The sequence below is a fragment of the Grosmannia clavigera genome (assembly GCF_000143105.1).
Source record: "Grosmannia clavigera kw1407 unplaced genomic scaffold GCSC_144, whole genome shotgun sequence".
In the NCBI taxonomy this organism is placed as follows: Eukaryota; Fungi; Ascomycota; class Sordariomycetes; order Ophiostomatales; family Ophiostomataceae; genus Leptographium; species Leptographium clavigerum.
This window is the reverse complement of record NW_014040797.1, coordinates 848,675-871,724: the sequence shown is the minus strand read 5'-3', so window position 1 is coordinate 871,724 and position 23,050 is coordinate 848,675. Positions and strand designations below refer to the sequence as shown.

Sequence of the window (23,050 nt, the reverse complement as noted above, 5' to 3'; positions counted from 1 at the left end):
TGGCCCAAACACAGGTGAGAAAAAAAAATGGGGGAGGGGAGGGCCCCAGCAAGGAACGCTGCGGCTACTAGACACCTAGTTGGGCAAGCACCGCCAGCAGAGACCACCTGTAGCCGAGCGTGAAAAAACATCATTCGATTTTCGCTCTTACTTCTTTCTTCGCTTCCGCCTTCTTCCTTTCCCTCGCTCCTCTCCCGAGAACTGTCCAACGACGTTTGCCCAATCCAACAATCGGTACGTATGAGGCAATGGCAGGCCGAGAAGACGAGCCAGCCGGGAGAAACAGGCGCTTTTGATTTTTTCGGGCTCAATTCCGCAGGCGCAGCGTCGAGGCAAAAAACCAAAAGTCCAATTGAACTGACAGTGAACCGACCCTAGCAGATTTGCCTATTTTCTTGCGCGCATCGACCGCCCGTCCACCCGATCCTCTCATCAGCTTTGCTTTTCCGGTTCCTGCCAACATGTCTGCCTCGATCCTCCGTGTGGCCGCCCGCGGCCCTGCCACGACGTTTTTCCGCGCAAACCCCATCCGCCCGACAGCATCGGCCGGCGCGGCCGTGGCCTCGGTTCTTCACGCCCGCACCACGGCTGTCGCGGCCGTCATGGTGCCCAGCGTCAGCTTCAGCGCAGCTGCACGTCTGCGGTCTGAGCACCACGAGGAGTCCTTTGAGGAGTTTACCGCCAGGTAAGATCCCTTCTGTCTCCATAGGAAGGCCCCTCCGGGCCTCCGGGAGAATCCGGTACCGCTCGGACAGGGGATGAGGGTGAGAGAAGAGACTGGACATTGTGGGCTGACTGCTGGGCCTGCCCCATACAGATTCGAGAAGGAGTTCGACACCGTCCAGGACGTCTTTGAGCTGCAGGTAAGCCCACACCTTTCCACCCCCAGTTTTCCCCCCCCGGTACCCCGGCCCCAATGCTGACTCATCAAACAGCGGAACCTGAACAACGCCTTCGCCTACGACCTGGTCCCTTCGCCGTCGGTGCTGGTTGCCGCCTTGAAAGCTGCCCGGAGGGTCAACGACTACCCGACTGCCGTGCGCGTCTTTGAGGGTGAGTGTTTCTTTCCGCTCCGGCTACCTACTTCCTCCTGCGCATGCCGTTACTGATTCATTATCCCCCACCAGGCATCAAGGCCAAGGTCGAGAACAAGGGCCAGTACGAGCAGTACCTGGAGGAGCTGAAGCCCCTGCGGGAGGAACTGGGCATTGTGCTCAAGGAGGAGCTGTTCCCCGAGGAGACGGCCTAATCGGGAGGAGGGGAGAGCTCGTGGCTTGCGGGCGCACGCCTGGAGGCATGATACGGGGATGCTTTGGAGGAAAGGGGAGAGAGACGAGATGGGAGTACGAAAAGAAAGCCGCAAGCAGCCCAGCGACGACGCCACCCTCTGTCCAATCCACCATACCCACCCCAATGAATATAACCTCTTTGTATATTTGAGCTAGATTTTCGGTTACCATTTTTTTACCCAGCTCTTCGTTCCTTCTTCTCTGGGCGATCACGGTCAGGTGACCAGCCTGAATGATGGGAAATGTAACGTATCTTCTGACAGTGCGGCCTATCTCCTGCTACTCTTCCGTCCGGAAGCCTCGCCGACCCCCTGCCCTATCGCCTGGCTTGAGCCGTGACAGAAAGAAAGAGAGGGAAAAGAAACAACAGAAAGAGAGACAGGCTTAAAGAATACATGAAGAAGCTCTGCCTTACACATTATCTTGACACGCCCGAATACAGAATACAGCGAGATTAGGGAGACCAGACAGCCAGACAGACAAGCGGGCAGAAACAATCAGTCGCGCAGATGGGTCCAGCGGCTGCCGCCCTGCTGCTGGTTGAGGTACGTGAGCCCGGCCACGGGGCCAATCGGAGCCGCCGGGTTGGAGCCGTCGACGCTGGCGGCGATGGGGCTGTTGCCACGGCTGACGGACGAGCTGTGGCCGTTGTTGTTGCTGCTGCTGCTGCGATCGGCACCGGCACCTCCAGGGGTAGTGGCCATGCGGCCGGCGACGGTGCGCGGGCTCATGACGCCGAGCCGAGGGCTCCGGGGCACGCTCTGGGCGCGCGTCTCGCGGCGACCATTCTTGAGCAGGCGCAGTTCTTCACGGGCCCATTCCAGCTCGCGGTCGCGCTCGCGCATGACGACCTGCATCTCGGCCCAGCGGCGACGGACCTCGTCGGTCTCGTTGTGCGCGTTGGTCTCGTGGATCTGCCGCAGGTTCTCGTCTGCCAGCCGGCCGAGCTCCTTGTTGCGTGTCGTCAAATCACGGTTCTCGGCGCTCAGGTCGGCCGCCGCGTTGGATGCGTCTTGGTACGCCCGTCGCGCGTGCGCCAGGTCCGTCTCGGTGCTGGCTACCTTGCGCTCTAGCGTCGCGATCGTGCGCCGCGCTGCTTCGGTCTCTGCCTCGGCCGTCGCCAGTCGGGCCACCTCTGGCACTACCGAGCCGGCCAGCAGCGTCGTCGCCTCGGCTAGCCGCTCCGTCAGCGACGTCTTTTCTGTCCGCAGCTCGGCCAAGACGCTGTCTCGCGATGCTAGGCGCTCCTTTGCTGCCTCGGCCTCCCGCGTCGCTCGGTCTCGCTCGGTCTCAAACACACCCCGGTCCTTGACTGCCTCCAGCAGCTTGCGCTCGCACGTCACGATCGTCGCCGTTGTGTCCTTGGTCTGTCGGTCGAGCGTCCGCACTCGCTCCAGCAGCATGGCCTCCTGGATCTCCTTTTCGCGTAGCTGACTTTCCAGTGCCACCGTCTGTCTGGTTAGTCTTTGTTCAGGAGGTAAAAAAGAGAGAGGAAAGAAAAAGAAAAAAGAGAAAAAAAAAAACCCACCCGAGCTGCGAGTGCCTCGAGCTGCGACAATGCAATCGTCACAGTCGTACCGCTCGTTGTCAGCGGTCCATGCAGCGCTTTCTTGATCGTGTCACTCAGTGCCAAGTCTTGGTTCAGCACGATCGGCGACGCAAAGCCGTTCAGGCGAGTTCGTTTCTGTGCGTCGTCATCGTCGATATCATCATCCTGTCCATTAGTCCATCAGTATTGGGAGGAGGAGAAACGACCAAGAAAAACGAGAGAAGCTCACCAGCTGGTGCTTCCGCGAGAAGCCACCGAGCACGTTTGCTAGCGACGAAGACTCTTCCTGGCTGAGCACCGGGTGTTCCGAGCCGGACGACGAGATGTAAGTGTCAAACACGTCGTCGGGCAGCGACAGCGGCTTCCACGCAACGTCGACGCGCGGGTCTGCAAACACCTTGGCAAACGCCGCCGCCGCCTCGTGCGGCCTGACCGGCTGGTCGTCGTAGGCTGCATCCTGCAGGTACGGCAGGCAGTCGAGTGTGCACAGCAGCAGCGCGTTCTTGCGCTCCTGGTCGCCGACGTTGCTGAGCGGCAGCCGCAAGTCGATGTGCTCGAGCGTGTAATTGGCGACCAGCAGCAGCACCACCGGCCGGGACGGCCGGCCGGCCACGTCCACGAGGTAGTTTGCCAGCAGGCCCGACGTGCGTGCCGTGTGGTCAAACCCAATGACAAAGTCGACGTCCTGAGGCAGGCTGGCTGGACTGGCCTCGGTGTCGGCCAGAATGACGGACAGCTGGTGTTGATGGCTTCTGTCGCTGCTGCCATGGCCGATGCGGACCAGCGGCACGTTCAGCTGGCCAACCAGCGCCTCCATGTAGTCCAACACGACGCCCTTGCGTGCCAGGATCAGGACCTTCTTGTCGACGGCACGGATCGGCGCCAGCAGCTCGTGCAGGAACGTGAACTTGCCGCTGGTGTTGGCCGCATACTTCATCATCGCCTCGCGCGTCAGTGCCGGCAAGCTGTCGGAAAAAGGCGGCAGGTCGGCGAGGTCCAGCAGCTTCTGCAGCAGTGCATCGACGCGGCCGGTGATTTCAGCGCCGGGCAGCTCGCGCGTGTCGCGCACAAACACGTCGCCGTACGCCTTGATCGTCTTCTGGTTCTCCTTGTCCATGACGACGTCAATGTAGCGCTGCCGCGAGTTGGCCGCCAGCGGCAGCGTCACCGTGTACTCGCGCGTGTAGGCAAAGACCGACGGCGAGAGTGACTCCCGCTCGCGGTCGGCCGCCTCCGTCGATGCCGGGCTGTCGGCCTTGTCGGTCATGTCTGAGCCTGACGTCGGCGACGGACTGTTGTGTTGCTGCTGTTGCTGCTGCTGCTGTTGCTGCTGCTGCTGTTGCTGCTGCTCGACCGGCTCGGCCGGCTCGGGTGATATCGACAGCACGGGCGCCGTCGGCGATAGGGCCATGGCCGTCTCGGGGCCGACGAGGAGCGCCGTGTCGATGGTAGGCGGGCGAGCAGCTCCCACTTCGAGAGCCACCTGTTCTGTAAAGAGCGGCAGCACCGGCGAGCGGGCATCGGCAACAGTGGCGGCATCACCGACTGCCGGTGACGAATGGACGTCTTGGCTCAAGAAACGGCTGATCGTGTCGGACGGCAGCTCGGTCATGGCCAGGCCTTCGGGGCCAAGCGCGTCGCGTTGGGCCTTTCGGAGCAGGGCGACCGGGTCCATGGAGGGATCGTCTCCGTCCATGTTGTCGAGGTAGCTGTCGTCACCGTCGATCTGAGAGGGCGTCGGCGGTCTGGGCGGTTCGGAAGACGGGTCCGAGAAGAGGGAGCGATGCGTGCTCTGGAGCAGACGCACGACGTGGGCCGAATGAGTATCCTGGTCGAGCTGGTCGAGCTGGTCGAACTGGTTACGTCGGGTAGAGTCGGGCACGACTGAGGGGTTCCAGCCGCGATGGTCGGGCGATGCTGGGGCCGGCTGAGAGTGCAACTCGGACAGAAGATCAAAGTCAGCCTCAGGTTGGGTCAAGAAGAGAGAGTTTTCGCTTCCGCTGCCGGCCCGGTCTTCCGACGGCTGGGTGGGATCCCACGGCAGGACAGCTGGCGAGAGACGAGGTCCGGAGAAGGGCAAAGATGCGGCAGCACTGGGTAGCGTCACGGCAGCAGAGCGAGGCTCAAGGGTGGAGATGGAGTTGCGCGAGGCAGTGTCTATCTCAGAGTCGGGGATAGTCCTTGGAGACGGTCGACTGGAGGGATTGGGCTGAAGAGAGTGGAACTGTGGGTGGGATGTTGAGTCAGATTGTAGGAGTGGCTGGGATTGCGACTGCGACTGCGACTGCGACTGCGATTGTGACTGCAGCTGAGAGAAGCGCAGGTAGTCGTCGGGATCGACGGGATTGAGCTCGATGGCAAGATCCTTGCCAGATCGAACGGGAGGCTGAGGTTGAAGCTGAAGCTGAAGCTGGGGCTGCTCGAGCTCAGGGCTCTCAGTGCTGGCGTCCCGGCTAAAGGGATCGGACGAGAAGAGGACTGGATGCAGGTCGGGAACCTCGCGGAGACCCTTTTGCTTCTTGGTGGGCGGGGTGGTGTCTTTCTCGGACGGCGAGCCAGATCGATCTCGTTTTCGCTTGGCCACAGGAGAAGACTCAGGCGTCTTTGCGTCCTCGAAGCTCTCGTGGACAAGCGAGTCGGCAGTGCTGCTGAGTGCGGCTCTCGACGCCTTCCAAGCCTTGACGGCGTCGCTGCTAGCGTCTCGGGCGGGTATCTGCACGGTCAGCCTCAATCTCGATCAGGGTCTCCAGCAAGCTGCCGTCTTGCCAACTCACCCAACTCGGGGGATAGGACACGCCGGTCTCGGGATGGTCGGCCCAGTCGACCAGGTATTCGAGACGGCGCTTTACTGTGCGCTGTCGAATGATGTCCTTGATGGCATACCAGGCGTCGTTGTCGGCCGCAGCGGCGGTGGTGCTGTCGTGGGCGCCGGAAGGGCTGATGGCGCTGCCGTTGTCACTGGACGAATCTGGCACAGCAGTCCTGGGCGGGCGTCGTTTCTTCTTCGAGGGCGGTGCAGGCCGTGGCCGGGGTGCGGCAGAGGTCGATCGGGGCGTGTGTCGGCGGGAGGCGCGGCCGGTCTCCGGCATTGACCAGGCGTCCGGGCTGTCGTTCCAGGACGAAGACGAAGACGAAGCAGTGATTTTCTTGTTTGCTGGCAACGGCATGCGTCCCGATCGGGGGGCCCGTTGCAAGAGGAGAGAGGCCGCAGAACGCGAGACCGCAGGTGCACACACTCTTCGACGGCCCGGGCCAATGCTGCTGCTGCTGCTGGCTGCGGGAGGGCAGGGGGACCGAGATGGCGGACGGTGCAGATGGCCTCGGACGACGCTGCGGGATGTTCGCGTTTATTAGACTGAGAGCCAAAAGGCCTAGGACGGGCTGCTGTCGCCCAAAAAGACGCGCTAATCCGGGACAGGCAAGGCGGCCAGATGGAGAATTAGGTAAGCGCTGTAACGAAGCAATCGTCCCTTCGGATAGAAGCAGCAGCAGGCAAGATGCGGCCGACTATTTGGTTCGTGAGATTGTGATTTGCAGAGGGCGAATGAGGAGACGCGGGCGAGATGGCTGTCCTGTTCATATCGGCTGCGAAAGTGGCAACCTGCTGGCCGTGAAGTGAATGGTATCGAGCCAGCAGGACTGTCGCCATTGAGTCGCACAACAATGACTGTGTTGTCACCTTGTCACTCACTGGCCTCTGGCCTTGAAGTCGGGCCGGCTCCAGACAATAGGCTTGTGCAACGATTGTCTCCAGTCCGCAGTCTGACATGAGCAGCATGCAAAGGCCGTCATAGTCTCCACCGAAGCAGTGAAGGGCAGACGTCAGGCGGAGAGTCTACTCGATAATCCATGAGCTGTTCTTGTTCTTCTCCTCCCTTCTGATCTCTCCTTCGCGAGCTACAGGCTACTGAACGCGTCTGGCTTGCCAACGTCTAGAACCCAGACACTGGCACACCAACCTTTGATTACGTAATCACTAATCTGTAATTGCCAAATGCGACGGAAGGAGCAGTGGACGCTGACTAGCTACTCCGTACTCCGTAGTTCTGAAATACAGGCAGGCCCTTTTATATTATTGCACTATTCAAATCCGGCCTTCTGAAGCGCTATGCCCCACTAAAATTTGCTACTGCCAGAACAAGCCGCATGGCTTTTCTGCTTTTTGCCATTTTCAACCTTCATCTTGGACCCTTTGGCTGATAGCATCCCCGCGACCTTGCCCCTTTGTGCTCCGGCCCCCCGCCTATCTACGGCAGAAGCGACAGATACTTGATACAGAAGAGCGTGTACGAGAAAGTCTCCTGCCCAGCTTCCCAGCTCCTTTGCGCCCCCGGCTCTCCTCTTTTCCACTCTCGAACCCGATCGGCCAGTCTGCACGTCCAAAACGCCCACCACCGGCTGGGCTGACGAAAACGCCAAGCACCGGCCGGTGCCGCTTCTACAAGCCCTCCGGACTGTACACCGACCATTCCTTGCCCTGCACGGCTGCTTCTATGCCGGACCTGCACCGTCAGCCCCCAGTACCATGATGTGGTAGTGCCCCGGAAGAAGCGCTTTCCCGTGGCTGTCAGTGGCTGGACCAAGAACCGGAGCTGGCGTCGGAGCCGTTCGTATGATGCCTAGACATGTGCGTCTTATCCCAACGACAGACTGTCCGTTCCGACCTGCTAACATTCACAGAAGAATTATGGCCAGTTTATGCCGGTCGATAGGATTAACAGCACCACCGAAACACCCAAAGTTCTCCAGAACTCGAGCTCCAAGCGGCGCGAACAGATCGAGCAGCCGCCACATTCGACACCACCTAAGAGAAGGAGAATAGAACTGTCTCCATCGATGACCCCGCGGTCCGCCCGCACCGCAGAGGCCGGCTGGACGCGTTCCCCCTCTCCCAAGGGACGGCCCTCGTCAAGCAACCTGTCGGCGACCAGCAACCGGATAGCAAGCAGCACCGTGGCCGAGTTGCGGCTGGTCGACACATCCACACGCATCCAATCGCGGCGGCGGCGGCGACGACACGGGCGCGGCGGCGAGGACGCTTTTTCGGCCATCACTCTGCCTCGTGGCATAATTGTTGACGATGTGGACAAGGATGAGAACGGGGACGAGGACGGGGAGAGTGCCGTGGAGGTGGTATCTTCCAGCAAAGCAGCGCCGAACCACCGGAACACAAACCTGACGATCGAGATTCGTGATTCTTACCCCCGGAATCGCATTCGCGATCGTATGATGGACCGGTTGCCTAAGAACGCCGCTTTGTCCAGGCCGTGGCAGCCGCCGGCTGAAGCACAGCCGGGCGGCGTAAAGAGGACCATACACAACAGTTCGAGGAGCGGCAACGAAAGTGCAGACGAGCTGTCCAAGGAGTATTTCTTCGACCGTCGGTCCCGGAAAACGAGCAAGTCGCCCGCTCAAGGCATCAGAGTTGCCGAAGAGAAGAGGGTGAACGCACCTGATTTGCCTGCAGCCAAGATGTCTGTGTCTTCGTTTGTTCAGAGCCTGATCGACGTGCCCCTGCAAGTATCTGCTGCCTTTTGCTACCCGTCTCATTCCTTCGTATCCAGTGCGATCTCGGAGGAGGGTAATCTTAGCATGACGGTCGATCCACAGCTGTCTTATGTTGTACGGCCGACGGATGCCTCTTCCGCGCGAAATGAGAAGCTGTCCTGGCTGAAATGTAGCTTGGTCCGAACCAACGCGCTCAAGTACAACAAGCTGTCGCCCGTGGTTCTCTTTGACATATCACAGCGAGGCCAGCTCAAAGATGGCCAGCTTGAAGACGGCCGGCTGGGACCACTGATGGGGATAAGATTCAAAAAAGTCAAGGATGCGGCAAGGCTGATCGCTTGGGCAGCCAATTGCTCAAACTATGTTCGACTCGTAGAGGTTCAGGCGTAAGTGCTTTTACTACCGAATCGGCTTATTCCGTGGCACCAAGACAGGATCATGCTGACAGCTTTCTTCTACCCTCGCTTCAGAGACAAGGTATGGCGAGCATTTGACAACGCGCTGAACACTGCCAAGGAAGCGGGCCAGAAGCCAGTTCCCAACGACAGTGTAGATGTCCTGTCCTTGGATGCCAACGACAAGCCGTTGACAGGACAAATATCGGGCGCCTTGAGCTCTCCTTTGGATGAAAGCCAAGAGAAAACGATCATCGCAACCGCTGTCATGTCATCGCCCACGCAGAAGAGTACGGAGGAGCCGGTGATCCGAGCTACCAGACAAAGGGCAAGTCTTGGGGCAGCAGAGACGGTCGATCTTGAGGATCCTGCTCTTGGGGGAGACTTAAACAGCTGTCTGGAAAATCGACGCAGCAGCAGAAACAAACTTTCGCAGTTTGGCACCGGCACAGCCGAGTTTGGGCTAGAACCTGTCAAGCGATGGACGGAGGAGAACCCTGACTGGGCCAAGGACTGGAGGATTCCGCTGACGTATTCTCGCACAACGGTCGACAAGGATGATGTGGCGCGGCTTGACGAAGGCGAGTTTCTCAACGACAACGTGATCAACTTCTACCTGCAGTTTCTGCAGAACACGCTGAAAAGGGGAGAGTCGAATCTTGCAAAGCGGGTGTACTTTCACAACACATTCTTCTACGAGAAGTTGAAGCCCAAGAAGGGCAGGGCGATCTCGTTTGACGGCGTCCGAAGGTGGACGGCCAAGATCGACCTGTTTTCATACGACTACATTGTGGTGCCGGTCAACGAGCATTCCCATTGGTGGGTGGCCATCATGAGCAATGTACCGAAACTTGTTGCCGAGTCAATGCCGAAGGACGAATCGGAGCCTGACGTGCCAGAGGATGCGGATGCGGCGGCCATTCCAGACGCGGGTGCTAAGAGCGACCCTCCGACAAGCGTGACCGTGGATGACGAGCAGGCCGAGTGCAGAGAAAAGGGCACCGAAACAGCGACTGGCGGCACCGAAGAGGGCGGGGCATCGGAAGACGTCATGCCCGAGTCAAAGGACAAGACAACGAATACGGTCCGGTTGGGTGATGGCAATGAGGCCGATGGCAACGGCAACGACGATGACGACAACAGCGATGACGACGAGGTGACGGAGATCAAGAGCGACATCATAGCAGTGCCGCCTCGACGGACAGCGTTCAAGAAGTTGAGCAAGGGACAAGTACGGAAGCTGTTTATGAAGAAGACCAAGAGCCAGGACCCGAAAGCGGCGCGAATTGTGACGCTGGACTCGCTCGGAAGCCCGCACAGCGTGTCGATCGACCACCTGAAGCAGTGGTTGCTAGCGGAGATGGAGGAGCGAAAGGGCATCAAGCCATCGCATGCGGCCGGGCTGGGCATGACGGCCAAGACGATCCCACAGCAGGAGAACTTTTGCGACTGCGGCGTGTACCTGCTGCTCTACGTGCAGGAGTTTGTCAAGGACCCAGACGGGTTCATGGAGGACATGGTGCTGCACAACGAGCGGCAGTGGGACACGTCGGCGCCAGAGATGCGGCGACAGCTGCGCGATCTGATCCTGCAGATGCAGAAGGAGTACCAGGCGGCCGAGGAACAGGCCAAGCAGGCGCGGAGGAGAAACGGCCAGAACGCGGCCACAGCAGCAGCACGGACGAAGGCGGCCGCGAAGGCGACGATGGACATGGCTGTCAACACGGCAGCAGCTGACGCGAATGCAATTGTGGGAGGCAGTCCTCCGGGGGAACAGTCCTCCTCGCCGTGCATATCGACATCGCCTCCACGGGCAGACATGACGACTGCGGCCAATCTGTCCGCTACGGCTGCTCCTGCGGACGGCAAGGAAGCAGGCTGGCTGTGCCAAAAGCCGGGCGACAGACCGGGATCGTCTGCCTCGTCGTCTATCGGCCCGGCCGAGGCAGGGGTCACATCTCCGTTCAAGGAGGGATCGCCCAACGAGTTTGCGCCGCAACGGTAGAAACGTGCTGCGGCGACCGAAGATCTGCCATCGCAGCTCAGCGAAGAGAGGCCTGAGTCTGAGGAGGTCGATTTGGTTCAGGAGAGCTTTGCTGAAGAGCCAGAACGCTTTCTAGGACAGGAAGCATGGAAGGACGACGATGTCGTGTTGATAGGGTCACGGCCGTGCAGCTTTGCGCGTCGGACTGATTTTGCAGCGGACACCACGACTGCTGAACAGCTGACGTCCACAGACGAGCAGCTGAGTTTTTTGCGAGACAAGTTTGACCTTCCGGTTGAGCGGTGTCTGGGCTTTGTCAGCAGCCGGCACGTGGTCCCGTCCGAAGCGGTGTACAACTATAAGAGGCTGGCCTGCGTGAACGGGTCGGAGGACTACGGCAGCGATTTGGACTTGGGGGGTCTGGACTGAGGAGCACCAGGATGGAGCTGCATGGGGTTACGAAGGGATCATGGGATAGTGGAATGTTGCGATGTAGTCGTTTCGTTTTCGTATTTATATTTAGATTCACGGCAACAATAAAGAGGGAGGTTAAGACGATGAGATGATTAAGAACTCGTGATATGCTCTAGTGGCTATGTATGCATGTCACCTGTGAATGACATTTGTGCCCTGTGGCGACTTTCTTTCTTTCTCTTCTACCGCGACTCGGCCTCGTCGACGATAGCCTTTTGCTTTGGCAGCGGTGCGACCTCGAAGACGACGGCGCCATTGCGGGCGCCAGCCGAGTGACCCCATCGACCGAGGCGGTGTTCGCGGCCGAGGGCGACAACGATGCTGAGGCCGTCGCGGCCGCGCTCACCGCGCTCAAAGACGGCAATGTCATTGACGACGCCGGGAGCCGCGAGGCCGGCCTTGTTGTTGGAGGTGGTAGCAGCGGCGAGACGGCCGAGCGGCTCGAGACGGCGCTTGTCGGCGCTGAGACGCCAGACGCGGACGCAGCCATCCCAGCTGCCGCTGAGGACGACGTCGGCGTAGGGAACGGTGCGCAGGGCCGTGATCCAGCGCGGTTGAGGGGGGGGGGGAGGGTTCATGTTGGCGGTTGAGGAGGCCGTTTGTGTTTTGCGTCCGTTTGTGGGTCCGTTTGTGGGTCCGTTTTTGACACCGTTTACAGCTGCCTCCGTTTCAGTTACCTCCGTTTCAGCCCCCCCCAGAGCCCGATCATACAGCTCGCGACCGGTCATCAGCGGCTCCAGCCCGTGGGCTCTCGGCACGACAAAGAGCGGCTTCTTCTTCTGGATGCTCCAGAGGGCGAGCGCACCGTTGTCGCTGCCGGTGACAAACAGCTCGTCGTCTAGCAGAGCGACGCAGTCCATGCTGCCCTCGTGCGCAGCCGAGCGCGGATCGATGCCGCTGGCGCGTGCGGTGGCCGGCCGCTCGCCTGAGCCGCCGCCACGAAACACCAGCTGGGTCTCCTCGACGACCTTCCACATGCGCGCGGTGCGGTCGCGCGTGCCGACGCTGATACAGCGCTCCTGGGCCAGCGCATCGATGGCCGCCACCTCGTCCTGGTGTCCAAAGAGCGTCTGCACGTAGGCCAGCTCGTCCAGGCTCCAGATCTTGATCGTGCGGTCGCGCGAGCACGAGTACAGCTGGTTCGTGCCGCGCCGGAACGCCAGCCCGGTCACCGCGTCGCGGTGGTGCGTAAACACCCGCAGCGGCTTCAGCGTCGCCGCATCATACACCACTAGCCGTCGGTCAGCACCGCCCGTTGCGACGAACCGGCCGTCTTGCGATGCCGCCACGGCCAGAATCGCTCCCACGTGGCCTTGATACTCCTTGTCGCGGCGTCGTCGCGGGTCTCCTCGCCGGTACAGCACCCGCTCCGGTCGCTTTCGCGCCGGTCGGCTGTTCTCCTGCTTGTCTTCCCCTTTTTCTTTTTCTTTTTCTTTTCCCTTTCCCTTTCCCTTTCCCTTCTTCTTCCCGGCTGCCGCTGCCTCCCGCTTCTGCTGCTGCTCGTCCGGCAGGTCCTGGATCCGCCACTTGGTCAGGTACGTGTCGCTCGAGCCCGTGTATGCATAAGGCGCACACACCGCCACTGCATTCACGTTCTTCGCGTTCCATCGCAGCAGACAGTGCGATGCCTGCTCAAAGTCCAGCTCGCCCGCCAGCCGCCGGTACACCTTGCCCTTGGACTCGGCCACGTCTTCCTCCAGCCGCTCCGCAATCAGGTCCCGGTCAATCTCCTCCGCGTCAAAGCCGTACGTGTCGTCTACTGCCGCCACATCCTGCCGCACATTTTCCAGGTATCTTTCCGCCAGCCGCAGCCGCCGCTCGGCTGCCGTCTCTGCCTCGTCGCCTTCGCCCTCGTCCACCTCCAGGTCCGAGTCGTCGTCTGACGACAGTCCGTCCTCAGATCCGTCCGCGCCCCGCCCGCCAAAGTCGTCGTCCGAGCCGCTGCCCGATATCGATTCGTCATCATCGTTCTTCTTGTCTCTGGGCCCTGCCCGCCCGCTCCCACTCTTATCTGCTTTTGCTGCTTTTGCTGCTTGTTGTGACTGGACCGCAGGAGCTTCTTTCCGTCTGCTCGCTGGCGCTTTTTTGACCGAGCTGCTGACCTTGCTGCCGGACTTGCCGCCCGCTTTGGACGCTGCTGCAACCCGTTTCTGTGGTATGTCGGGTGCTGCCGTTCGTTTTCTCTTCTTCTCACCGGGATTGGTGAAAAAGGAAGACATGGTGCTGAGCTGTGCAAATCTCTCCACCCCAAAATATCCAACCTGCCTTCGAGGCCTGCGAGAACAGACAAGCTCGACGGGATGGAGTACGGCGGTGAAACAACAGCACAGGATGTTCAATGGCAGTCGTGTCGATGGAACTTTTTTTTTCACAGTCTCCACTGAAAAAAAAGTTATAATGCCTTGCCGGCCCCTTGTCCACTCCTTATCGCCGATAAGTGAATCTGCATTGGCTGCGCTGTCGGTCTGGGATCTACTATTTCCCGGCTGCACCAGTTTCCGACTAGATAGGTATCCAGCTCAAAGGCGGTCAAGGCCCTCTGTACCTACCGGCCATTAAAACATGCCAATAGCACGTCTCATCTAAACAATTTTTCTGAGCCTGGTGCAGGCATTTGTCTGGTAAGAACCAATTGGGTACGTGCCAAAGTTGGCAAAGTCGATTATTCGTGAGACGTAGTATGGCTGCTAATGCAGTACGGAGTACTCCGTACGGAGTACTTGATGGCGCATATGTAGACTTAGTCAGCATCTGGGGGAGGGGCACTATTACCTGCCTCTCCTAAGGCAGCACTGAGCATACATAATACAAGCTCGTTTTTCCAGCTCTGCTTTCCATCGTCATTTCTCGTCCTGCCTCCACCACCGTCCACAACCCGTCTGCCGCCTCTTCTCAGTGCCAGCTGTAACTAAATAAAAGACACTCGAGCACTTGTCAAAATGTTTGTGCCGCTGCCGCCGCCTCTCCCAACCGAGGCGACCATCGCCGGTCCGGAGCTAATGCTACTTGTCTAGGGAGGTCTTGCTCGGCATCACGGGCAAGGACTTTACCTTGGTCGCCGCCTCCAAGGCGGTCATGCGAGGCCCGACCATCATTGCGGCGCGCGATAACAAGACTCGCCAGCCCAACAAGCATACCCTGCTCGCCTTCTCCGGCGAGCCTGGCGACACTGGTGCGCATTTCTGTGCTCACAATCTTTCTTTCTTTGACCCGAGCTGACCCTCTGCTCGTGCCTCTCGCTCCCCTCGCCTGCAGTCCAATTTGCCGAGTACATCCAGGCCAACATCCAGCTCTACACCATGCGCAACGCGGCCGAGCTGTCCCCCTCTGCCGTCGCGCACTTTGTCCGCGGCGAGCTGGCCTCCAGCCTGCGCTCAAGAAAGCCATACACCGTCAACCTCCTGCTGGGCGGCGTCGATCCCATCACACACAAGCCCAGCCTGTACTGGATCGACTATCTTGCTTCGCTTGCCCCCGTGCCCTATGCCGCTCACGGCTATGCGCAGTACGTCCATTCCCCGTTTGCACCCTGTGTATCTCTGCTATGCTGACCAGCGCCCAACCAGATATTACTGCCTGTCCATCCTCGACAAGCACCACCACCCCGACATCACGCTCGACCAGGGCATCAAGCTCCTCAGCATGTGCACCGACGAGCTCAAGCGAAGGATGCCCATCGATTTCAAGGGCATGATTGTCAAGGTCGTCACAAAGGACGGCGTCATCGAAATTGACACCGACGAGGTCAATGGAAAAGATGCAAAGCCCGTTGTAATCCCTTAGATCGTTACCTCTGGTGTTGAAACTTGTATAATACGCAACATGTTCTATTAAATATAGAACAGTTTTAAGGCCTATGCATCGTCTATAGGGAAAGATACCTTGGCTGGAAAGTTTACTTACACGACCACAAGTAAAAGCAAATTAGAAACCTACAACGTACTCGTATATCGACGTGTTCTTAGAGTTTCGTGCCGCGAAGCTCTGCTGCCTTCAGCATAACACAATCCTATCACCTGACCGCTGTTTTTATCCCCACTCGCTTACACAGACCCTACGGAGCACAAGATAAGCTGAAACTCACCAGTATTTCGCAATCTCTGTGGCGCATCCATACTGCCACACTAACCTAAAAAGAACTAAAACGGCCGAAAAGTATCGGCGGTGTGCTCGGCGTCTATCTTGCGACCGCCTAGCGACCAGCCTTGGCCAATGCTGTCCAGTATAAGCCTAGGGAAGTACCTTTGGCGAATAGAGGGATAATAACGTATCGGGCGGTAAGAACGGAGGGAAATAAAACATTTTCGCCTCTTGTGGCGAATACTATCTTACGAAAGCTGGGGGAGGAGTCCAAGCGGCGGAAAGTCTAACCAGTAAAATCAAGGCAAGATAGGAAATGCGTATGACGAGTACTCGTATGAACCTGCCTCGCGCCTCTCGAGCTTCTTATTTGCATCGCGCCTTCCCCCGTTCTCCACGGCGCTGTGCTCCCTTAAATCAAATATTTCCTCCTCTCCCCTATTGCCTACATACTATTACACTTGGGCGTCTCCGTTTGGCTGCAAGATAGTCCCTTAGTGGTTTCCGGTGGCTGCAACACACACTACCAGAGTCAAGATACATGTATACAGTATCCTAATACCATTCCGTACGGCTATTCACACTATAATCACGCAGGTGTCTACGGTGCGCAAGGCCCTTGCCCAACATTTTCGAAATTTACAATCTAACCCGATCGGGAACGCCACTGGTTTTCTTCCCTGACACAACTTAAAACTTATTTTTTCTTCTTCCTCGCCCACTCCTTTCTCACCCTCTTCCAAACTTTTTCACCCTCATCACACTCAACCACTCCGAGAGGATTTCCTAGTCCCCCCGTACACATCTTGCTTTTTGTCCGTCCGTTTTTCTCTCCTTTAGAAGATTTTGCCTTTTCTTTTTCTTCTAGAGGATACGGGAAATTACACTGTCTGTTTTCTTTCTTCACGAGCGAGAAGAGTAGACAATCGGCCGGCCAAACGACACCCTGCCCAACGAACCTTTTCGAATAATCACTTCCACCACTCGCTGGCTCTAGACTATATTACGTCTGTTCTCATCTTCTGCTCGGTCCTCATTGTAAAGCACGCTTTATTTGGATCGCATCTAGTCTTCTTCGTTCGCCACTTCGTCTCTCATTTGAACCCGACGTTCATTTCAGAGAAACTACGCGACTGTATCGATATTTCCGTTGTTCTTCGAATCAGAAAAGACAATTTCACCCATCACGGCTCTGATTCTATCCCAATCAAGACTTCGTCCGACGTCAACATGGCTGATCAACTCAACATGAACGGCCTTAACATCGGCCCCAATGGCGGAGCGCACACCCTGCAGCGGTCTTACATCCCACCTCATATGAGAGGAAAGGTGGCTGCTAATGGCAGTGCGCCCGCCCCTGTTGCTGCCGAGGCTGCCCCTCCTGTCAATGCGGCCGCTCCGGCTGCTGCAGGCCCTGCTGCCACTGGCCCGGCGCCCACACCTGCCGGTGCTGCTGCTGCTGGTCTCAACAACAGCGCCTGGTCTGGGTATGTTCTTCTGCGCGGACTGCGCTTGCCCTTTCTCTGTCTCCCTTTTTGTGGCCCAATCACTAATGCGCAGAAACAGAAACCAGAACGTGAATGCCCGCCCCGCAAATGGCTGGAGCGGTGGAGGACAGCAGCGTCAGGGCTGGGATCGGCCTCAGAGCTTCAACCCCAACGCATACGGCGGTGCTGGCGGTGCTGGCGGTGCCGGTGGTCCTGGTAGTGCTGGCGGTGGCCACGGCGGCCACGGTGGTGGTGGCCACGGTGGCGGCGGTGGTGGTGGCGGTTACGCCCGTGGGTCTGGTGATGGCCAGTGGCGCGATGGAAAGCACATTGCCGGTCCGGCCAACCCTCGCGTGGAGCGGGAGTTGTTTGGTCTGCCGGATGATCCGTCGAAGCAACACACCGGTATTAACTTTGAAAAGTACGACGATATTCCCGTCGAGGCATCGGGTCATGACGTTCCCGATCCCGTTCTCACATTTACCAACCCTCCTCTGGATGACCACCTGATTCACAACATTGAGCTTGCTCACTACAAGGTGCCCACTCCGGTTCAGAAGTACTCGATTCCCATCGTCATGGGTGGTCGCGACCTCATGGCCTGTGCTCAGACTGGTTCTGGCAAGACTGGCGGTTTCCTCTTCCCGATTCTGTCCCAGGCTTTCATCACCGGCCCTTCTGTTGTGCCCAACGGCCAGGCCGGTAACTTTGGCCGTCAGCGCAAGGCCTACCCCACGTCTCTGATTCTCGCCCCCACCCGTGAGCTGGTGTCTCAGATCTACGAGGAGTCCCGCAAGTTTGCCTACCGCTCGTGGGTCCGACCCTGCGTTGTGTACGGTGGTGCCGACATTGGCTCTCAGCTTCGCCAGATTGAGCGTGGTTGCGATCTCCTGGTGGCCACGCCTGGCCGACTTGTTGACCTCATAGAGCGAGGCCGCATCTCGCTGTGCAACATCAAGTACCTTGTGCTTGATGAGGCTGATCGCATGCTGGACATGGGTTTCGAGCCCCAGATTCGCCGCATTGTGGAGGGCGAGGATATGCCGGGTGTGAACGAACGTCAAACCCTGATGTTTTCCGCCACCTTCCCTCGCGACATTCAGATGCTGGCCCGTGATTTCCTCAAGGACTACGTCTTCCTTTCCGTCGGCCGTGTCGGTTCGACTTCGGAGAACATTACCCAGAAGGTGGAGTACGTGGAGGACAACGACAAGCGCTCCGTGCTGCTCGACATTCTTCACACCCACGGCGCCGGCTTGACGCTGATCTTCGTCGAGACGAAGCGCATGGCCGACTCGCTGTCGGACTTCCTCATTAACCAGAACTTCCCGGCCACATCCATTCACGGCGACCGTACGCAGCGCGAGCGTGAGCGGGCGCTGGAGATGTTCCGCAACGGTCGTTGTCCCATTCTCGTTGCCACTGCCGTTGCTGCTCGTGGTCTTGATATCCCGAACGTCACGCACGTTGTCAACTACGACCTGCCCACCGACATTGACGACTACGTCCACCGTATCGGTCGTACTGGTCGTGCGGGTAACACTGGTCTGTCGACGGCCTTTTTCAACCGTGGCAACCGTGGCGTTGTCCGCGAGCTGATTGACCTCCTGAAGGAGGCCAACCAGGAGGTCCCTGCCTTCCTTGAGACCATTGCTCGCGAGAGCTCCTTCGGTGGTGGTGGCCGTGGTGGCCGCTCTGGTGGTGGCCGTGGTCGCGGCCAGAGTGCCAACCGCGATTTCCGCAAGCTTGGAGGTGGTGGCTTCGGCGGCAACACCGGTGGCGGCGGCGGCGGCGGCTTCGGCGGCTCCAGCGGCGGCGGCGGCTATGGTGGCAGCAGCGGTGGTGGCTACGGCGGTCCGCCGCAGAACTCTGGCTATGGTGGTGGTGGTGGTGGCAGCTACGGCGGTGGTGGTGGCGGTGGCAGCTACGGCAACCCGGGCGGCCCTGGTGCCTCCTGGTGGTAGACCACTAAGGCGAAATCTGAGCTGTTCCACGGCTTAAGGAGCATCTTCAGACTCCTCGGCATTTTTGCGCTGGCCGTGGACAGCACCAATTTGCTTTTCGGTTTTCTTACACTATTTTCCCTGCTTTATCTGCATTTATTTCTGGCCGGTCGATGCTTCATCCGACTGGTATCTCCTTTTGTTCTGCAAGTTTTTCGGTTTCAGTTTCAGTTTCCGCATTGCACCATCAGCTTGCCTGGGCTGATTTTCGGAAACATATCTCGGCGGCGATCATGGCCCGCAGAAGGATCTATGCCAATTCACACTCGGAAAACGGCGGGTTTCAGATTTTGGGCACATCCAGGCTTACGATAGACCGCATTTCGCTTCTTTTCTTGTTTCTGCTTTCGTCCCCTGGTTTTTCCATGATACCCATAGAATCTGAAAGACGAGGGGGGCACATCTGTCCGAACAAACGGACATGGTCAGAAAGAAGAAAAGGCTGCAAATGGGACGCCAGGAGGCGTACATCGACGGTTATCGATTGAGGGAATCTAAAATACGACGGAAACGACATCGAAGCCCTGGATCTGGTTCGATACTTTTACGACGGTCATGTTTGTGCTTTAATCCGCGTTCCGACATGAAGGGCATTTTTCGGTCTGTTTTTACAGACCAAAAACACTATGGATGGGTCATGGCATCGCCGCATTACGTGTTTTCGATGGCATACACAGAGAAAAGTGGTTTCTCGGATCTCTGGTCGTGGGCAGGTCTCTTTGCTTCCTCGCTGACGAGGAGGACGCTCTGTTGTAAACAGAAGATGAGAGGGACCTTTAGACGATAGACCGGGAAATGGTTGAAAATGGGTTTCTTTACTATCCTCTACTATTCACGACGACATGACAATGAAGGAGAGGCAGGCCTGAGGAAAGATCGCATTCAGGCAGCCAGCATTACCTGCATTTCGGTAGTGCTTGCTTTGGGGGCTCTCCCGTTATTGACTCTGAGAAGCCATTATATAAAAAAAAGATGAGAAGAACCAATTGATTTTCATTGCTCTTTTTTTTTCTGATTTGCCTCGTACGTCCAGCCACACACGTGGCGTTGTAGTACTGCGCTAGACCCTCACGAGCGGTGGGAAGCTGCGGCCTGCCATTGAGAGGAGACGCTGATGCTGGAGCAGCCGTGCCCCATAATTTCTGTGATCAGCCAAGCTGTGGCTTTTTCTTCGAGCCCTCTCGTTTGCAAGGAAACGAGCTTCATCGCCCGAATCTGTACGCCCTTTCTCCACCGCGAGCCTGCACGTACCCGACTTCTCCTTGTGGTTTTCCATGACTGTTCGTTTCTTTCTTTCTTCCGCCCGGCCTTGACCGTGTATATAGTGCCTCGCCCTGTCCTGAATTGAGGTGGTGGAGGAGGGGAACGCTGTTCCTCGAGTTGTTTGCGCAGCTCGATTTACGCGCCACGAGGAATATCTGTGCCGACACCGCTACGACGCCGCCCTTCTTTTTCTGTCGACCTCAGTGTCTGTGTGCCTCCTGCCTGCGACTAGGGCTAGATTAGCGGGCATTGTCGCAAACGAACATACCACCGACCGCAAGACGAAGCTGCCTGCTGGGACTTCTCAATCCAAGCAGCCTGCACGCGAAGCACAGGGCTACAACACCCCACAAGGCTACCTTGAAGCTATCCTGCCGATCAACTTCATCATACACTAGCAAGAATGCCGGGTGAGTTGCTTCCTGGTTTGCCGAAACTCCCTTTTGGTCTCGTTGCTTGCAGAGCGTTGCCGTCTGAGGGAGTGGTGCACATGGCAGAGCTTCGCTACAGTCGACCTGCTCCTGTGATGGATAAGTGCTAATGCCATGGGAGCACAGGTGTGTTGCCGTCTGAAGACCCCTGGGTCGGACAGCAGATTGTGTAAGTGTATCTCGACCGGATGGCATCTGGTGGCTGCCTCGCTAACCTTCCTCTCCCTGTTCCAGCATGTCTGACCTGTCCGAGATCGAGGGGTGCTCCATTGCCGTCGATGCGACCTACTTTATCCAAATGATGCTCGATGCCGGGCCTGCGCGTGAGCCGCTCATGGCTGCCTTGGGGGGAATTACTGGATTCCAGAAGAACCTGGGACTCGAGCTCGACCAGTGGGCTGCCAACAACGTGATCCCGTTCTTCGTCTTTGATGGCCAGCCAGTGGTCGGCCAGGAAGACGTTGCCATTGAAGAGGGCCTCCGCGACATTGCCAAGACTGATATCGCATGGGAACTTTATTTCGGTAGCCGTGCTAGCGAGGCAGTGATCGCGTTTGGCGAAGGATGTAAGTCTGGGAGGATTGGGTCACCGTCTCTTTCTTCCTGCTTCTGACTTTTGCCAAGCCACCTTCCGCATCCAGACTCTCTATCCTGTTCTGCAGCGGACTCTCAAGGCGAGAAACTTGCACTTCATCACTCCGCCATACAGTGCAGCTGCCCAGGTGAGTTGCTGTCTGCAAGCTCGCCTCTCGCCACTCTGCTGACACTGGACGAAGCTTGCGTACTTTGATATGGTCGACTCGGAACAGTGCGCCGGAATTATGGGCCAGCAAGAGCTTCTCTTGTACCCCATCCACGACTGCATTATCCGGGCCATAGACTGGGAAACCAACAAGGTCACGTACATTTCGAAGAAACAGATTCTCAGGAACCTGAACGTGAGCGAGCCCATGTTCATTGACGCCTTTCTCATGACTGGCTCTTCATTCCTGCCCTCGTTTCCTCCTCTGCGGGACGGCACCACCTATCCTCGACAGCCCAGCGTGATGGATGCGTTAAACATGCTGCGTACTGCGGACAAGAATATTGCCAATTTGTGTGCGTCTTTCCACGACGTTCTTCAGGCCCAGGACCCAAACTGGTTGGACAAGTTCCGCAAGGCTCGCATGGTGGTAGACCACTTCATCTACGTGGCCGAGTCCGGTGAGATCCAGGTCTACGACTTTGAAAAGCTCACGAAAGACAACCACCTCTATCTGGGCCTCCAGCTCCCATCGGAGCTCTTCCATTACCTCAACACTGGGCTCGTTGGCCCGGAGGTGCTGAGCTGGATTTCGCATGGTCAAATCACCATCCTGCCGACATTGGAAGGCTATGCGAGCCCAGAGTACCGCGAGCTGGTGTCCAAACAGCTTGTTCCCTACTACGAGACCGCTCTGGGCTTAGTCATCCCCCGTCTGAACCGTGGCCTGCAGTTCCGAGACATTGTGCTGAAGGTGTGGTACGACAAAGGCTTCTCGCTGAGCATCAACCACCGGAATGAAGGCAACTCGCCGGCATCGCGGGTCGAAAAATGGAACGTGACGGGGGAATCTCTGAGCACCCATTTCCCCAAGGCCCAATCAGGCACCATTGCCTTTGAGCTGTCAGCCTTTGCCAACAAGGACTTTATCGCCAGCACACTGAATGCACGAAAGGCAAAGGGATTGGAGTCGGAGGACGCCATTGTCTCGCTCTCGATCTGGAAGCTGCTGACGCTGAACGGCTACATCAAGGAGAAGACGCTCGAGCTGACTGCGTGGGGTACAGCTCTGGCAAAGACGCTGTCTGCCCTGGAACCACTGGCAGCAAAGGCGCCCGATCCGCTGGCGCTCTTCCACGCCGCTCTTCTTTCGTATGAGCTGATCAGGTTGGGACTACTGACGACCGGCCACAGACAGGCCGAGCTGCAAGGCTGGCCGGTAAACGGGAGCGAGGAAGACAAGAGCTGTGTTGTCCTGATCAGCCGGGTGGCCACACTGCTGCAGCTGAGGCAGGATGTCTCTGGCTACACAGGGCCTCTTAGCAAGAATCTTCTGGCCTTTCACAGCATGACCGTGGCGGTGGGCTCGGCGAATCGGAACGTGATCGAGGCGTTGCTCGCCAACACGTTCATGTCGGGCCAGGCTAAACGGAGCAAGCTGGACAATTGGAAGATCAGCCATCGGTACGTGAGAGTCCAAGAGTCCCCCTTTACAGCTGTTTGTTCTGCCCCTAACGGTCCTTCCGACTCTAGCCTCCCGTTCTACGAGTTCCCCGATGCTGCACTGTCGATCGCCGTCAAGACATTCCTAGACGAAAGCACGTTTGACACGACTCCGGAGCAACGACAGCAGCGTCAGAAGGAGTTCCCGGAGAACTTTATACCGCGCGCGCTGAAGCCGTTTGAGGATTTCGACATGGTCTTCGGTCTCGTAGACGCTCTGCATGCCGGCGTGGGGACGCTGGGCGACAGCGAGATGAAGGCGGATGTCAAGGCGGACTGGGACAAGGCCAAGAAGTATTTGGACCGCAGACGCTGATGGAGCTGTGGTTGAAAGTGGAGAGA

The 23,050-nt window shown here is 58.0% G+C and overlaps 7 protein-coding genes across 7 annotated transcripts; 5 read left to right on the top strand and 2 right to left on the bottom strand.

Moving 5' to 3' along the window:
- Positions 1–461: 461 nt before the first annotated feature.
- CMQ_2686 (cytochrome c oxidase subunit) lies at positions 462–1,249 on the top strand (the record flags this gene model as incomplete). The annotated part of the gene is made up of 4 exons (XM_014316764.1): positions 462–685; positions 818–863; positions 936–1,053; positions 1,128–1,249. The coding sequence occupies 4 exons, from the start codon at positions 462–464 to the stop codon at positions 1,247–1,249; spliced, it is 510 nt and encodes a 169-aa protein (XP_014172239.1).
- Positions 1,250–1,786: 537 nt separating this feature from the next.
- Positions 1,787–6,005, bottom strand: CMQ_2708 (uncharacterized protein; the record flags this gene model as incomplete). Its single annotated transcript, XM_014316786.1, has 4 exons — positions 1,787–2,740; positions 2,818–3,003; positions 3,068–5,551; positions 5,613–6,005. The coding sequence occupies 4 exons, from the start codon at positions 6,003–6,005 to the stop codon at positions 1,787–1,789; spliced, it is 4,017 nt and encodes a 1,338-aa protein (XP_014172261.1).
- A 1,326-nt stretch (positions 6,006–7,331) lies between these two features.
- On the top strand, positions 7,332–11,154 carry CMQ_2782 (ulp1 protease family protein; the record flags this gene model as incomplete). The annotated part of the gene is made up of 4 exons (XM_014316860.1): positions 7,332–7,358; positions 7,519–8,732; positions 8,817–10,692; positions 10,747–11,154. 4 exons carry the CDS (start codon positions 7,332–7,334, stop codon positions 11,152–11,154), a joined length of 3,525 nt encoding a protein of 1,174 aa, XP_014172335.1.
- A 227-nt stretch (positions 11,155–11,381) lies between these two features.
- On the bottom strand, positions 11,382–13,418 carry CMQ_3109 (small nucleolar ribonucleoprotein complex; the record flags this gene model as incomplete). Its single annotated transcript, XM_014317187.1, has 1 exon — positions 11,382–13,418. The coding sequence occupies one exon, from the start codon at positions 13,416–13,418 to the stop codon at positions 11,382–11,384; it is 2,037 nt and encodes a 678-aa protein (XP_014172662.1).
- A 720-nt stretch (positions 13,419–14,138) lies between these two features.
- Positions 14,139–14,982, top strand: CMQ_3184 (proteasome component; the record flags this gene model as incomplete). The annotated part of the gene is made up of 4 exons (XM_014317262.1): positions 14,139–14,144; positions 14,218–14,371; positions 14,455–14,704; positions 14,766–14,982. 4 exons carry the CDS (start codon positions 14,139–14,141, stop codon positions 14,980–14,982), a joined length of 627 nt encoding a protein of 208 aa, XP_014172737.1.
- Positions 14,983–16,509: 1,527 nt separating this feature from the next.
- On the top strand, positions 16,510–18,730 carry CMQ_2503 (ATP dependent RNA helicase; the record flags this gene model as incomplete). Its single annotated transcript, XM_014316581.1, has 2 exons — positions 16,510–16,766; positions 16,846–18,730. 2 exons carry the CDS (start codon positions 16,510–16,512, stop codon positions 18,728–18,730), a joined length of 2,142 nt encoding a protein of 713 aa, XP_014172056.1.
- A 1,705-nt stretch (positions 18,731–20,435) lies between these two features.
- CMQ_2934 (xpg i-region protein) lies at positions 20,436–23,024 on the top strand (the record flags this gene model as incomplete). The annotated part of the gene is made up of 6 exons (XM_014317012.1): positions 20,436–20,442; positions 20,590–20,632; positions 20,698–21,029; positions 21,088–21,185; positions 21,240–22,669; positions 22,739–23,024. 6 exons carry the CDS (start codon positions 20,436–20,438, stop codon positions 23,022–23,024), a joined length of 2,196 nt encoding a protein of 731 aa, XP_014172487.1.
- Between the last annotated feature and the right edge of the window lie 26 nt (positions 23,025–23,050).